The sequence below is a fragment of the Schistocerca cancellata genome, unplaced genomic scaffold (assembly GCF_023864275.1).
Source record: "Schistocerca cancellata isolate TAMUIC-IGC-003103 unplaced genomic scaffold, iqSchCanc2.1 HiC_scaffold_732, whole genome shotgun sequence".
NCBI classification, from domain to species: Eukaryota; Metazoa; Arthropoda; class Insecta; order Orthoptera; family Acrididae; genus Schistocerca; species Schistocerca cancellata.
Genome location: NW_026046743.1, coordinates 3320197 through 3338026, shown reverse-complemented (window position 1 = coordinate 3338026; position 17830 = coordinate 3320197). Strand labels below are relative to the sequence as shown.

The 17830-nt window shown below is 44.6% G+C and overlaps 1 protein-coding gene across 1 annotated transcript in view; it reads right to left on the bottom strand.

The window, feature by feature from the left end:
- Positions 1-206: 206 nt before the first annotated feature.
- Positions 207-17830, bottom strand: part of LOC126141628 (cytochrome P450 3A19-like) — a 61938-nt gene continuing 44314 nt past the window's right edge. Inside the window, exons 3-4 of the mRNA XM_049915264.1 lie at positions 14785-15048; positions 207-740 (exon numbers count right to left, since the gene is read on the bottom strand). Of these exons, the coding sequence (XP_049771221.1) occupies positions 556-740; positions 14785-15048 (449 nt within the window). The 3' untranslated portion in view covers positions 207-555. The remainder of the gene's footprint in view (positions 741-14784; positions 15049-17830) is intronic.

Here is a 17830-nt window from a genome sequence, read left to right as displayed (position 1 = left end):
GCAACTTCACAAAATAAAACCCACACACTCACAAAGGTGTATTATTTATCACAAAGGAAGCCAGTTTTTCAAATAAGCCTACACACAAAAAAATTTTACCCATGGAAGGGTGAAAAATGGAATGTACTTGGTGAGAAATTTATTTCCTCAAGAAGGGAATATGTAAGAAAATAAATAATTTGTATTTAACATAGATGAGGCAAATTTATTAAGTTAGGCATTTACACTAAGCGCCCTCATACACTTAGGGGAGAACTGGATCATACGATATGCTGCTAATAGTGTTTTATGGAGCAGACATGCGTATAACCTCACAGCATTACGTGCAAAACCTCTGTGGTCGTCTCAACCGAATCAAAGTAGATGCTTCGAAGGTTAGTCACAGAACAGACATGAACACTGTGAGACACAGACCACAACGTGTCTCTGTGAGCGTCGGCTACTGAGAGAGTGGGTGCAGCTTAGGCAGCAGAGTCTGGTGTATGGTGAGCGCCACTCAGTTCGAACTCCCTGAGCAGTGACAGCAACCCAAACTTCTTCTTGGAGCCTGGCAGGTCAGTCGCAGGAGAGCCAGGCGCGCTGTGAGACACGCACCCAAAGTGTTTCTCTGGGCGTCAACAGGTTAACCTGTGGGTGCAGCTCGGCGGGCCGATTCGGTGTGCGGGAACACGGGCTCAGTTCGAATTGCTCGAGCAGCGACGCTAGCCCAAACTTCATGGTAGTCTTCGAGAAATCTTCAGCTAAAATAGTCAAGAAGGCATTATGAAGCACTCTGTCGCACTAATGATACATTATTCACATTCTTTGGTTCCAAAAGGCAGGTGTCTGCAGTGTGGAAATAATGTACCGTAATGTTGGTTCCACACAGCGAGATGACTAAGCATATAATGTGTCACTGCCGAACTTTGTTTTCTTTATTGAATTTCGATCCCCACCTTCACAGAGGGGAAGTTAATACGAGTAATATAAAAACAAAGGGTTGGTGACGCTGATTAAAACACATGGTAACTAGAGAGGTACAATAAAAAAATTTTACTATCAAAAACAGTCTTGATCACTTCTCATTCTCCAGCAGAATGAGGTCCTTACTCATTCGTCTGAAGATGACCACAGTAGTGGTCGAAGCCGGTCACCGTAATAAATAAATTGTGATCAAGACTGTTTTTGATAGTAAATATTTGTAACACTTCGATCACTGTTCACAATGTATTCAAAAGTAAACAATTAAAAAACATGGCGACAATCTGGTTTCTGTTCGCAGGAGTAAAAAGAACTCTTAGCGACAGTACAGTGTCTGTTCGAAACACTTAAAGGGGACGCACAACACTGAACACTCACTTAAACATTGCACTAGAGAGTAGACACGAAGGCAGATTGCCGCCCAAGGCTAGCGTAATATATAAAATATTAAATTTAATAGGAATTTCGAGCATACTCTCCAGTGGAGTAGACGGAATTGGTCAAGTTCTTTAACTCAGTCTTAACTTACACAACATTATCCATTAACATCCAGTATACTGTGTCACATTGATGAGTACGCATATATATATATATATATATATATATATATATATATATATATATATATATATACACACATGGTCCAGTCACATTAATGTGACCACCTCTCATATTTAGTGTCAAAGCGCAATAACCAGTCATAAATGGTGGATGGCAGCACCAGCAGTGGAGTTCATATAAAACATATCAGGCGATGTGGTAAACAGTGTAGTCATTGTTGTAATGAGGAAACAAAGTGATTTATCTGATTTTGGGCCAAGGGTGGAAGCATTTCTGAAACACCTATGTTTCTAAACTGTTTATGTGCCGCCTTGGTTATAGTACACCATGTATGGAAAATGGTGCTCATAAAACTATAAGTCCCACCAAATCCTTGAACTCCACGAACTCTGCCTTGCCTACCACATCCGTCTTCCATCTCCCATGCAGATTCTACACTCCTGGAAATTGAAATAAGAACACCGTGAATTCATTGTCCCAGGAAGGGGAAACTTTATTGACACATTCCTGGGGTCAGATACATCACATGATCACACTGACAGAACCACAGGCACATAGACACAGGCAACAGAGCATGCACAATGTCGGCACTAGTACAGTGTATATCCACCTTTCGCAGCAATGCAGGCTGCTATTCTCCCACGGAGACGATCGTAGAGATGCTGGATGTAGTCCTGTGGAACAGCTTACCATGCCATTTCCACCTGGCGCCTCAGTTGGACCAGCGTTCGTGCTGGACGTGCAGACCGCGTGAGACGACGCTTCATCCAGTCCCAAACATGCTCAATGGGGGACAGATCCGGAGATCTTGCTGGCCAGGGTAGTTGACTTACACCTTCTAGAGCACGTTGGGTGGCACGGGATACATGCGGACGTGCATTGTCCTGTTGGAACAGCAAGTTCCCTTGCCGGTCTACGAATGGTAGAACGATGGGTTCGATGACGGTTTGGATGTACCGTGCACTATTCAGTGTCCCCTCGACGATCACCAGTGGTGTACGGCCAGTGTAGGAGATCGCTCCCCACACCATGATGCCGGGTGTTGGCCCTGTGTGCCTCGGTCGTATGCAGTCCTGACTGAGGCGCTCACCTGCACGGCGCCAAACACGCATACGACCATCATTGGCACCAAGGCAGAAGCGACTCTCGTCGCTGAAGACGACACGTCTCCATTCGTCCCTCCATTCACGCCTGTCGCGACACCACTGGAGGCGAGCTGCACGATGTTGGGGCGTGAGCGGAAGACGGCCTAACGGTGTGCGGGACCGTAGCCCAGCTTCATGGAGACGGTTGCGAATGGTCCTCGCCGATACCCCAGGAGCAACAGTGTCCCTAATTTGCTGGGAAGTGGCGGTGCGGTCCCCTACGGCACTGCGTAGAATCCTACGGTCTTGGCGTGCATCCGTGCGTCGCTGCGGTCCGGTCCCAGGTCGACGGGCACGTGCACCTTCCGCCGACCACTGGCGACAACATCGATGTACTGTGGAGACCTCACGCCCCACGTGTTGAGCAATTCGGCGGTACGTCCACCCGGCCTCCCGCATGCCCACTATACGCCCTCGCTCAAAGTCCGTCAACTGCACATACTGTTCACGTCCACGCTGTCGCAGCATGCTACCAGTGTTAAAGACTGCGATGGAGCTCCGTATGCCACGGCATACTGGCTGACACTGACGGCAGCGGTGCACAAATGCTGCGCAGCTAGCGCCATTCGACGGCCAACACCGCGGTTCCTGGTGTGTCCGCTGTGCCGTGCATGTGATCATTGCTTGTACAGCCCTCTCGCAGTGTCCGGAGCAAGTATGGTGGGTCTGACACACCGGTGTCAATGTGTTCTTTTTTCCATTTCCAGGAGTGTATATGACTTGATTTCCTTCCCGCACCTTCTCCTTTTCCTCAAATGGATACGATCCTTTACACCTCCCGCAAGCTCGATCCCACACACCTGCTTGTCTCTCCCATCCTCACCCATCCCCACTCACTGCCGTGCCTGTATTCGTACATCCCACCTGCTCCCCATCTTCACACCCTCCATACCGTTTCCCCTAGGTGGTTTCCGCTAACTCCCCTTCCCTGATGATGTCCATGACCTGTCCACCTACCCCTCCTACCAGCTCTGACTCTCCCCTCCAGTTCCCCACCTTTTTCCCCCAAGGCTCCCTCTCTCCCTCCTCAACTTCTTCCGCCCCCCCTCCTCTCTCCCACGTCTCCTGCTCTGACCCATCTCCCTGGGCTTCCAACCCCTCCTCTCTCCTCCCACCCCAACTCTCCCTTCTTTCTCCTACTGGCACCCTCCTTTCCCACCCTCCTACCTCTCCCTTAGACCTGCTTTTCATCGGCGACGAAGGCTGGAATTTGGATGGCAATGCTCGAAGTGCACGTCCACTGAGTAGCGACAGGTAGCCTTTTCAGATGAACCACACTCCATAGAATAGCTGGTCGTTGCTGTGTTTAGCCACTAATCAGTCGTTGGAAGGGTTCACTCCAGTGGAAGGAACCTTTACATCAGCGGAATATTTTCGTTGCATGCACAAAACATCAACAAAAGCTTGTACCTATGCTTCGGGGTAATGTCCACTTCTACATGCACTTGATTCTTCCTCAGCACGATGGCATCTACTAGCAGGACAACACAACTTGTCACACAGCTCGCAGTGTACCTGCGTGATTCGAAGAGCACCAGGATATACTTCCCTGACCACCACGCTCCTCAGATTTAAAGCCAAACGAGAATCTGTGGGACCACGTCGATCGGGATTTTCGCGCCATGGATTCTCGATCGACAAACCTAGTGCCGCTAGCCACAGCACTCGAGTCAGAATGGCTCCACATCCCTGTGTGAACCTTCCAGGATGCATTGACACTCTTGCTGCACGTCTAGGTTGCGAAAAGTGGCTACTCAGGCTTTTGACAGGTGGTTACATTAGTGGAATGAACCGTGTATCTTACTTAATTCTCTACTAATTTCAACGACCAGATGGGCCCTGTGTAAGTAATCTTTTACCTTTGTATGTATTAATATTGTCAACATTTTTTATTTGGTTTTTGAAGCAAGAGGATGCTTTGTAAGAATAAAGACAGCAAAGGAATATTGAATGTAAAGTATCTGTCAGCACACGACCCATCTCAGGTAATCAGCAGTGTTGATTTTCCAACTAATGTAGATCATATTTATAGCTCATGCTAAATAATTGTAAAATATTATGGTAAATCTATCCTATTTGGTATATTCATAGTGTAAGGGTAGTACTACCTTTTGTTCCTAATATTGTATCACCTAGAAAAGAGACAACAGTTTCATCTTCAGACAAAATAGTGGAAGATCATTTACGTATACATGAACAATTATGCAATCACACTTCCATGCATAATTGTTGATAAGATTCACCAACATTTACCCTGCCATAAAAGTTCTATGTTTCAGCCTCTCTACGACCAGAGACTTAGAAATGATATTTCACAAATGTGAGATTATTGTAACAGATAGAGAACGAACACATTCGAACACAGTTCAGCCAAGAGCAGAATAGGAGCTTGTGAAATGTGGTGCTACGGAGGAAGCCTGAAGATTAGATCGGTAGAATGTCTTACTAAGGACAAGGCCCTGATTAGTAACGGAAAGGAAAGGAATTTGTGGAATAACGTGACTTAAGGAAGCGATAGATTGAGAAGACACATTCTGAGCCATCAAGGATTCGCTAATTTCGTACTTAGGGACGTAAAAATTGCACAGAAGACCAAGAGAGGGGTAAAAGTTGAAATAAATTGCAGTTGAGAACTTTTGAATTTTAGAAGAAAGGAAGGCGGATTAGAGTTTATCATCCTGTCAACAGTGAGGTCATTGGAGAAAGTCGAGTATTAGAAATTTGCGACGGTAATCTTCAGCAATATGATGGAGATTAATAAAAAACAACTACGGTAAATGACAACATTAAATGTCTTCTTGCTAATGAGTTATTTCATTTTTATTAGACAAACATGTTTCATAGACGGCCTAATCATCTTCGTTGGTCCCATTGGAGTACGAGACAGGAACAGAGGGTGTTAATGGAATCTATAATGCTATCGGTTCAGTACAGCTATTTTTATGGTCTGCAGTCCAAAGACTTGTCCATGTTAGTCTATTCTGAACAAGCCTCTTCGTCTCCGAATAATAAGTGCAACCTACATCCTTCCGAATCTGCTTACTGTATTCATCTCCTGGTCTCCCTCTACGACTTTTAACCCACACATTTCCTTCGAGTACTGAACTGGTGATCTCTCAATGTCTCAAACTATGTCCTATCAACCTGTCGCTTCTTTTATTCAAGTAATACCACAATTTATCCATCTAAAATTCAGCACTCTTCTATAGTACCACATTTTAAAAGCTTCTATTCTCCTCTTGGCTATACTGCTTATCGTCCACGTTTCACTTCTGTGCGTGGCTGCAATCCAGATAAACACCTTCAGAAAACTATCTCTAACACTTAAATCTACACTGAAGCGCCAAAAAGAACTTATATAGGCATGCATATTCGTGTACAGAGATATTTTTAAACAGGCAGAAGACGTCACTGATGTTGGCAAGGCCTATATAAAACAACAAGTGTCTGGCGCAGTTGTTAGATGGCAAGTTATCAAGATTTAAGTGACTTTGAACGCGGTATTATAGTCGGCGCACGAGCAATAGGACACAGTATCTCCGTGGTACCAGTGAAGTGGGAACTTTCCCGTACGAACATTTCACGAGAATACCGCGAATATCAGAAATCCGGTAAAACATCAAATCTCCGACATCGTTGTGGCCGGAAAACGATCCTGCAAGAACGGGACCAATGACGACTGAAGAGAATCGTTCAAGGAGACAGAAGTACAACCCTTCCGAAAATTGAATCATTTTTCAATGCTGGACCATCAGTAAGTGTCAGCGTGCGAATCATTCAACGAAACATCACTGATAGGGACCTTTGGAGCCGATGGCCCAGTCGTCTATTCTTGATGACTACACGAAACAAAGCTATACGTTTCGCCTGGGCCCGTTAACACCGACATTGGACTGTTGATGACTGGAAACATATTGCCTGACCGGACGAGTCTCCTTTCAAATTGTACCAAGCGCATGGACGTGTACTGGTATGGAGACAACCTCACGAATTCATGGACCCTGCATATCAGCAGGGGACTGTTCAATTTGGTGGATGCTCTGTAATAGTGTGGGACGTCTGCAGTTGGAGTGATATGGGACCCCTGATAATTCCAGATACGACTCTGACAGGTTACACGTGCATAAGCATCCTGTCTGATCAACTGCATCTATTCATGTCCATTGTCCATTCCGATGGACTTGGGCAATTCCAGCAGGACGATACGACACCACACACGTCCAGAATTGCTGCAGATTGGCTCCAGGAGCACTCTTCTGAGTTTAAACTCATCCGCTGTGCTTCAAACCCCTGAGACGCGAACATTGCTGAGCATATATGGAATGCTTTTTAACGTGCTATTCAGAAGAGATCTCCACCCGCTCGGAGTCTTATGGGTTTGTGGAGAGCCGTGTAGGATTCATGGTGACAATTCCATCCAGCACTAGTCGCGTTCATGCCACGTCGTACTGCGCAACTTATAAATGCTCGCGGGGACCCTACGCGTTGTTAGGCAGGCGTTTGGCTATTCAGAGTATATTCGATGTTAACAAATTTCTGTTCTTCAGAAACGTTTTTCTTGGCGTTGCCAGGCTACAATTTATGTCTTCTCTACTTCGGCCAACATCGGTATTGCCCAAATATAAAATCCTACATACTACTATGAGTGTCTCGTTTCCTATTTGAATTACCTCATTGTCAACTGGTTTAACTAGACTACATTCCATTATTCTTGCTTTGCTTTTATTAATGATCTTATTGTCTCCTTCAAAGACATTGTTCCGTTCAGCTGCACTTCCAAGCCCTTTGCTGTCTTTGACAGAATTTCAGTGTCCTCGGGAAACCTAAAAAAATTGGGGAAGTATTTAATGTGCAGGGAGATGCACTATCTCCTTAAACTTTAATTTCCTCTCCAAATTTTTCTTTGGCTTCGTTTACTGTTTGCTTATTGTTCTGACTGAGTAACATTGAGGATAGATTACAATCCTGTGTCACACCCTTCTCTACCACTGCTTCACTTCCATGCCCATCAGCTCTTATAACTCCCGTCTGGTTTCTGCACAAGTTGTATATAACCTTCCACTCTCTGTGTTTTACCCTTGCTACCTTCATAATTTCAATGATTGTATTTAGTCACCATTGACAGCAGCTTTTTCTAATTCTACAGAGCCTATAAACTTAGATTTGCTTTTCTTTAAGCTATCTACTAAGATAGGTCTTGAAGTCAGCACTGCCTCGAGAGTTCCAACATTTCTCCAGGGCCGATTAGGATCATCCCAAGGTCGGCTTCCACCAATTTTTCCAATCTTCTGCAGTGTTAGTATTTTGCAAGCATGACTTATTAAACTGATATTTAGGTAATAATTGGAATTACTACTTTCTTATTGAAGTCAGAGGGTATTTCGCCTATCTCATACATCTTGCACATCAGATGGAGTAGTTGTATCATGGCTAGCTCTCCCTCGTAGTTCTGACGAAATGTCGTCTACTACAGAGGCCTTGTTTCGACTAAAGTCTTTCAGTGTTCTGTCAAACTAATCTCGCAGTGTAATACAGTACTCACCTTCGTCTACTTCCTCCTGACGTTCTATAATATTGCCTTCAAGTTCATTTTCTTTGTAATTCCTCTCTATAGATTCCTTCCAGCTTTCAGCTTTCCCTTTCTCTGTTTAGCATTGGTTTTCCATGCGATCTTGGCTTCACTTTCGTCCAAAGGTTTCTTTAATATTCATACGGGCAGTATGTACCTTTTACCTAGATATACATGCTTCTACACCCTTCCACTTGTCCCCTGGCCATTCCTACTTAGCCATTTTTCACTTTCTATCAGTCTCATTTTTCAGAAATCTCTATGCCCTCTTGGCTGCTTTATTAACTGGATTTTTATATTTTCTTCTTTCATCGACTAAATTCACCGTCTCCTCTGGGACCGAAGTGTTTCCAGCAGGCTTTGTCTTTTTACTTATTTGATCTTCTGTCGTCTTCAATATCTCATCTCTCAAAGCTACCCAGTGGCATTCTACTTTATTTATTTCCCCTAATCAACAGCCTCTTATTTTGTCCTTAGTTTTCTATCTAATTCTTCAGTTTTAATTAACAGTTCATAAGCAATAAATTACGGCCGGTGGCTTTATCTACCCCAGAAAATATCTCACAGTTCTGAAAACTCTGTTTATCATTACATAATCAGACTGAATCCTTGCATTGACTCCAGGTATCTTCCATATATACAGTCTCCTCTTATGATTCTTAAACCTAGTGTTAGCAATGATTAAATAATTATGCTCTGCGCACAATTGTACTGTGTAGATTTCTCTCATTTCTTCTCCCCAGTTCATATTCTTCTAAAGTCTTTCTTCTTTTATTCTTCTTACTTCTTGAACTCTTATAAACCATCACAATTAAATTTTCCTCTCCCTTAACAAGCTAAATAATCGCTTTTGTCTCATCACATATTCCTTCAATCTTTTATCATCTGTGGAGCTAGTTCACACATAAACTTGTACCGTTGCGGTGCGTGTTGATCAGTATCTGTCTTGATTACGATAACGTGATAACTGTGCCACTCATAGTAGCTTACCCAAAATCCTATTTTCTTATACATTTTTAGACCCACTTCTGCATTACCCCTATTTGGTTTTGTATTTATAACCATGTGATCACCTGCCCAGAAGTTCTGCTCATACTGACACTAAACATCACCAACCCTCACTGTATCTAACCTCAATCTATCCATTTCCTCTTTTTAACTTTCTAACCTTTCTACCTGATCAGTGAAACTAACATTCCACACCCCGATTCGTAGAACAACAGTTACATTTTTCCCAATAATGACATCCTTCTGAGTGGTGCCGTTCCAGAGCTCCAAATGGGGGATCATTCTATATTTGGAATGTTTTATCCAAGTTGTCAATCCGTGTATTCAATTTGAGAGAGAACAAGTCACTCTCTCACTTATTTTCATTTCTAGGGTACTATTTTATGTTATTACATCCTACATAACATTTTTGTGGGATGACAGGACGTTATCACCATCAGCAGGCAACATAACATTTTTGTGGGATGACAGGACGTTATCACCATCAGCAGGCAATGATGGGTGCATGTACATTGTTGATCAATTCGGGATCTTTATGGTGGCTCTCCTTCAAATAGTATTTTGTGGAATTGACAGCAAGCAGGCAGATAGGTTATTTAATAGTAAATCTTTCAATGGACATTTGGGACTTGGAAACCACATGCAGCTATGAGGGTGGGAAACATCTTGAAGCATTTACTGGGAACAGAACATTGGTCTGAAGAAATTCCCACACTGGTGTACGGAGTATGCTTTCGACCAAAGAGGTGAAGAACCTGCCTGCCTGGATCTGCCTGTAAGGCGCCTCTAGCCACGGCAAGGACAGGGACAGAGACACAAGAGGGAAGTAGGTCGCACGGCAAGGCTTACGACAGTGTAGTAGATGCTATCGCAATCTACTACGCTAGTCATGAAACCTTCATGTCGTGTCACTCCTTGACATGCTGAGTTTTTTTTTTTTTTGGGGGGGGGGGGGGGGGTTGGGCGAAGCCTCAGGCCTTCGGAAGAATTTTAAAATGGAACATCACATTTATGGCGGCTCTGAAACGGTCTATGTTGCGACACTAAAGCACTTCTCTTAGTTTAGCCAACGCCCCTGGTCAGACATGTTGTCATGTTCGGCCCATCCAGATAATTATCTCTGTGATAAATCTCTTGCTCACTTTAGGCATAAAGGGAAAATCAAAACACGCTGCCTAAAGTGACCATTGACAAAACAATTTGGGAGCGTAATGTCTTCTCCTCTCTATGTGGAAATTTACGAATCAAGCATCGGTTGCTTCTCCAGCAGGGAAAAGAATATTATTAACTTTCATTAGGATTGGCTGGTGGGCAAAGCAGATAAGTTGGTGGGGAGAAACGAAGCTCGTGGAGTCTTGTGATTGGCAGGAAACATTTGTGGATGCGGCTGCATGAGAACTTTTTGCAAGTTTACCGAGGTTTGAGTAAAGGGAAAAGAGAAGAAACTTCGGAATCAGGCTCCAGCCTGGGGAGGAGATTCTGATCCTGACTCTTGTTTGAGCGTATTGCTCTTGGGATACTCGTCCTGAGCGTGCCTTTGCACTGGCACTAGTATTGACTGGAGAGCTGGCGGTGAAGTCTTAGCTGTACTGATTGTTTGGACCTCAGTCATCTCAAATAACTCACTGTATTAGGTCTGCTGCCTTCATGGTTGATCATCTTGTCTGCATTGCTGTATGAGTAAGTCAAAGTTGTCCATGGAATGACCAACGGATGTGAGTGTCATATGCTGGAATATTCTGACATTTCAGTGCTCCATCAACCAAGTGTAACATTACACGGTGACGGTACCAACAAACTTGTCTGTCGCTGGAAGACATGTGCTTGTCTGCAGGGTCACTACGCTTAAACAAAAAATGTAGGCGTGAAGAATAATGTGGTGTGCATACTGTAAGACCTTCAGTACACACACCATCAGATTATTTGACTTGTTTCTCTAACGAAGTAGGCGAGTGTCAGCAATATGTCTCGTGGTCTTATCGTGGCGTGTTTATCTTCTGCCGTTAGGTCAGACGATAGAAAGGCCACTTGCACGCTTAGAGTAGCCGATTGACAGTGACCACCTTTAAACTGAACTGGATTAATTTTCACACACATTTATTAAAATAATGACAGGCATAAAAATTACTTAACTTGGTTCTGGATGCTATTTACAATTGACAATCTGAAGTTCCTTTGGTATTGGTACGTTAGTCTTATTCTCACATATATCTCTGATGCTTGACAAAAGTGTCAATACATTTATCTTCATGGCTATGTACAGGAATATGGTAATCTTATTAAACTGAAACTTGACTATAGACTGGTACAGACAAATGTAGATCTCGTACAGACTGGCACAGACTAATTCAGACTGGTACAGACTGGTGCAGACAAATGCAGACTGTCTAATCGGAGGTCTGTATACTCGTTATAAAACCTCGCGTGTTCATGTAGCACTGCGCAAGTGTGATCCACAAGGAGAAAAGGTTCTACGTAAGCAGCAATCTCATTTGCTGCATTACATATTAACACGCGGATCGGCGGAAGCAGAATTTGGTCCATCTCTATGGCAGCGCCATCTCGTTGCGCGGAGACGGACGAGTGCTGCGCCCACACTGTTGTGCTTAGTGGGGCGCTCTCTAGTGAGAAAGTTATGTACGCGCTGACTATGCGGAACTATGTACACAACAAATAAAGATGAAGAATATTTCTAGAATTCACTCTACAGCGCAGTGTGCGCTGATATGAAACTTCCTGGCACATTAAGACTGTGTGCCGGATCGAGACTCGAACTTGGGACCTTTGCCTTTCGCGGGCAAGTGCTCTCAAGTGGTAGAGCACTTGCCCGCGAAAGGCAAAGGTACCGAGTTCGAGTCTCGGTCCGGCACACAGTTTTAATCTGCCAGGAAGTTTCATAAAGAATATTAATAAAGGTTGATGTACTTAAAATATATTAAGAGTTTGCATATAAAAATTTCGGTGGCATGATTTATCATCATGGCCATCCTAGTATCGTGCCGTAACCTTGCAAAATGCAGGAAGGGGTAGACATGTGAGGCGAAGGTAGCGATAGCTGTAGAAAAAATGAAATGGAGACGCATGGGACACACAGGTAGGTGACTAGCAGACAATTGAACGAAGGAAATTCTTTGGTGGATTCCCAGAAATAAGTAAAGACCGAGACCATTGTTCAGCGTTAAGTAGGTGGATGACTTCAGAAAGCATTCAAGAATAGCGTGGGGTAAGCGTAACAGGCGATCGTAGAGGAAACGGAAAGCCAGTGGAGGCCTTTATACGGCAAAGGCTGTCGGATGGTTAAAGAGTATGATTATGAGTGCCTTTCTTTGATAGCCCTCCAGATCTACAAACAAAAAGCACGAAGTATGATATACAGGGTGGTCCATTGATAGTGACCAAGCCAAATATCTCACGAAATAAGCGTCAAACGAAAAAACTACATAGAACGAAAGTCGTCTAGCTTGAAGGGTTAAACCAGATGGCACTATGGTTGGCTCGCTAGATGGCGATGCCATAGGTCAAACGGATATCAACTTCGTTTTTTTTTAAATAGGAACACCCATTTTTTATTACATATTCGTGTAGTACGTAAAGAAATATGAATGTTTTAGTTGGACCACTTTATTCGCTTTGCGATAGATGACGCTGTAATAGTCACAAACGTATAAGTACGTGGTATAACGTAACATTCCGCCAGTGCGGACGGTACTTGCTTCGTGATATATTACCGGTGTTAAAATGGAACGTTTACCACTTGCGAGAAAGGTCGATATCGTGTTGATGTATGGCTATTGTGACCAAAAGGCCCAACGGGCGTGTGCTATGTATGCTTCTCGGTATCTTGGACGACATCATCCAAGTGTCGGGACCGTTCGGCGGATAGTTACGTTATTTAAGGAAACTGGAAGTGTTCAGCCACATGTGGAACGTCAACCACGACTTGCAACAAATGATGATGCCCAAGTAGGTGTTTTCGCTGCTGTCGCGGCTAATCCGCACATCAAATGGTTCAAATGGCTCTGAGCACTACGGGACTCAACATCTTAGGTCATAAGTCCCCTAGAACTTAGAACTACTTAAACCTAACTAACCTAACGACATCACACACACCCATGCCCGAGGCAGGATTCGAACCTGCGACCGTAGCAGTCCCGCGGTTCCGGACTGCAGCGCCAGAACCGCTAGACCACCGCGGCCGGCAATCCGCACATCAGTAGCAGACAAATTTCGCGTGAATCAGGAATCTCAAAAACGTCGGTGTTGCGAGTGCTACATCGACATCGATTGCACCGGTACCATATTTCTATGCACCAGGAATTGCATTGCGACGACTTTGATGGTCGTGTTAAGTTCTGCCACTGGACACATGAGAAATTACAGGACGATGAGAGATTTTTTCCACGAGTTCTATTTAGCAACGAAGCGTCATTCACCAACAGCAGTAACGTAAACCGGCATAATATGCACTATTGGGCAACGGAAAATCCACGATGGTTGCGACAAGTGGAACATCAGTGACCTTGGCTGGTTAATGTATGGTGAGGCATTGTGGGAAGAAGGATAAATGGCTCCCATTTTATCGATGGTAATCTAAATGGTGCAATGTATGCTGATTTCCTATGTAATGTCCTACTGATGTTACTACAAGATGTTTCACTGCGTGACAGAATGGCGATGTACTTCCAACAAGATGGATGTCCGGCATATAGCTCGCGTGCGGTTGAAGCGCTATTGAATAGCATATTTCATGACAGGTGGATTGGTCGTCGAAGCACCATACCATGGCCGGCACGTTCACCGGATGTGACGTCCACGGATTTCTTTCTGTGGGGGGAAGTTGAAGGATATTTGCTATCGTGATCCACCGACAACGCCTGACATCATGCGTCAGCGCATTGTCAATGCATGTGCGAACATTACGGAAGGCGAACTACTCGCTGTTGAGACGAATGTCGTTACACGTATTGCCAAATGCATTGAGGTAGACGGACATTATTTTGAGCATTTATTGCATTAATGTGGTATTTACAGGTAATCACTCTGTAACAGCATGCGTTCTCAGAAATGATAAGTTCACAAAGGTACATGTATCACATTGGAACAACGGAAATAAAATGTTCAAACCTACCTACGTTCTGTATTTTAATTTAAGGAACCTACCTGTTACCAACTGTTCTAAAATTGTGAGCCATATGTTTGTGACTATTACAGCGTCATCTATCGGAAAACGAAAAAAGTGGTCCAACTAAGACACTCATATTTCTTTACGTACTACACGAATATGTAATAAAAATGGGGGTTCCTATTTTAAAAAATGCAGTTGATATCCGTTTGACCTATGGCAGCGCCATCTAGCAGGCCAACCATGGCGCCATCTGGTTTCCCCCTTCAAGCTAGACAAGTTTCGTTTTTTGTAGTTGATTCGTTTGACGCTTATTTCGTGAGATATTTGGCCCGGTCACGATCAATGGACCACCCTGTATACTGATACGCCCTACTTGCTGCAGCCACTCAGTGGAATGCTCTGTTAGACAGACTCACCAACACAACGCCGCTGGCCTTCCCCGTACGGGATGTAGACGCCCGGGTGTCGCCCCGCGCTGTTCTCCGGGCTCCAGCGCTCCGGGATGAACTGCAGCGGCTCCGGGAAGTGTCGAGGGTCCCTCAGGAGCGAGAAGAGCGGCGCCACGACGCGGGTGCCCGCCTCCACCACGATGCTGGAGCCTCCAGGGCCGCTGAGGCGGTGTGTCTGCGTGCACTCCTCCACGAACGCACCGCCCACCACCGGGTACAGCCGCAGCGTCTCTGCCCAAAACACCTGCTGTCAGCTCCCTTCTTTCCTCACAAGTCTGACGAGAAGCTAATGCTATTTTGTAAAGAGGCCCATGCCCTACTACCTTACAGTCTCAACTTGTACTACACTGAAGCACCAAAGTAACTGGTACAGGCACGCGTATACAACTATAGACACGTACAGGGTGGCCAGAAAAGGACTCCCTGATTTCAAAATTAAATATCTCGAAAACAAAGATCGATAGAGGAATGCAGTAAACGGTATGTTTATTGTGAAAGCTGTAAGAAGTTTATACAGCAGTTTGAAATAATAGTTACAAAAGCTGCTAGCAGATGGCGCTGTAATCGCCATACGTAATGCCTAGTATAAATAGTGATCCGAAACCCAGAGCGATCAGTTCCACTATTGAAACGTGAATGGAGGTTAGCGTACCGAAGGAAGAGATTAAAACCATGTACTCCATTGAACAACGCGTTTTTATTGTGCTAGAGTACCACAGGTTAGAAGAGAGTCGTACGGCAACAAGGCGAAGTTTTCAAGCACGATTTAATGCTCCAAAAGGACCCGATGCGAAAACCATTCGTACGCTCTCGGCAAAATTTCAACGAACAGGCAGCGTAACTGATGGTCTAGTGGGGCACGTTGGCCACAGGCAAATCGCAGTTACGCTTGAAAATATCGCCACAGTTTCTGGAATTATTCAGCGAAATCCAATGTCATCCGTCCGTAGAATTGCATCTGAGACTGGTTTGAAGCGTTCCAGAACGCAGAAAATACTGAGAAAGAGCCTACACATGTTTCCATTCAAACTTCAAACGCTCCAGGCCATACCCGTACGAACTGTGCAACAAAGGGTTGTCTTTGCTAATCAGATGCTCACAATGATTGATAGTGAAGGATTTGATGTTGGCTGCATCTGGTTTACAGATGAAGCACACTTCCACCTAAATGGATACGTGAATAAGCAGAGCTGGCGATTTTGGGGTTCCGAAAAGCCATATTGGTGTGAAGCGAAACCCCTGTATTCTCCTAAAGTTACTGTGTTGGCTGCAGTATGCAGCAGAGGCAGTATTGGCCCTTTTTTCATTCGAGAAACGGTCACTGGTGCACGTTACGTTGCAATTTTGGAACAATTTGTCGCCACACAGCAAGCGCTAGAGGATCGACCAGGTACTGAATGGTTTATGCAAGATGGAGCCCGACCACATCGGACCGAACAAGTGTTTCGCTTTCTTGAGGAATACTTCGGGAGTCGAATCATTGCTTTGGAACATCCAAAATTTACTGGTGTAAGCATCGATTGGCCTCCATATTCGCCGGATTTGACTCCCTGTGACTTTTCCTTGTGGGGCACAGTGAAAGACGTGGTCTACCCGAAGCATCCCGCCACGCTGGACGAGCTTGAATCGGCGGTCTCTGTGGCATGTGAATCCGTTTCGGTTGAGACACTACGAAATGTGATGGCGAATTTCATTCCTCGTTTGCGCCACCTCTGTAGTGCCAATGGTGAACATTTTGAAAACCTTGTGATGTGATTGTTTGCAAAGATTGTTTTCATACGATTATTTCACTTATGTATGCTGATATGAGCTGTACAGCGTAGAGCGCCATCTGCTAGCAGCTTTTGTAACTATTATTTCAAACTGCTGTATAAAATTCTTACAGCTTTCACAATAAACATACCGTTTACTGCATTCCTCTATCGATCTTTGTTTTCGAGATATTTAATTTTGAAATCAGGGATCCCTTTTCTGGACACCCTGTAAATAGGCACAATACGGCGCCTCTAAGACAACAACTGTCTGGCGCAGTTGTTAGATCAGTTAATGCTGCTACAATGGCAGGTTATCAAGAGTTACGTGAGTTTGAAGGTGGTGTTATAGTCGGCGCACGAACGATGGGACACAGCATCTCCGAGGTAGCGATGAAGTGGGGATTTTCCCATACGACCACTTCGAGAGTGTACCGTGAATATCAGCAATCGCGTGAAACATAAAATCTCTGACATCGCAGCGGCCGGAAAAAGATGCTGCAAGAACGGGATCAAAAACAACAATAGAGAATCGTTTAACATGACAGAAGTGCAGCCCTTTCGCAGATTTCAATGCTGGGCCATCAATAAGTGTCAGCGTGCTAATCTTTCAAAGAAACATAATCGATATTGGCTGTCGGAGCCGGAGGCCCACTCATGTACCCTTTGTGGCTAGTATGGACCCTCAACATCGAGATTTCATGACTGGAAACATGTCGCCTGGTAGGATGAGTCTCATGAAAATTCTATCGAGCGGATGGACGTGTAAGTGTATGGAGACATCCTCATGAATTCACGGACCCTGCATCTCAGGCCGGAGACCCACTCATGTACCCTTTATCACTAGTGTGGACCCTCAACATCGAGATTTCATGACTGGAAACATGTCGCCTGGTAGGATGAGTCTCGTTCCAATTTCTATCCAGCGGATGGACATGTAAGTGTATGGAGACATCCTCATGAATTTATGGACCCTGAATGTCAGGCCGGAGGCTCACTCATGTACCCTTTATGACTAGTGTGGGCTCTCAACATCGAGATTTCATGACTGGAAACATGTCGCCTGGTAGGATGAGTCTCGTTCCAAATTCTATCCAGCGGATGGACATGTAAATGTATGGAGACATCCTCATGAATTCATGGACCCTGCATGTCAGCACGGGACTGCTCAAGCTGGTCAAGGCTGTGTAATGGAGTGTGGCGTGAGCAGTTGGTGTGAAATGCGACCCCTGACAAGAGACACATACCTAAGTATCCTGTCT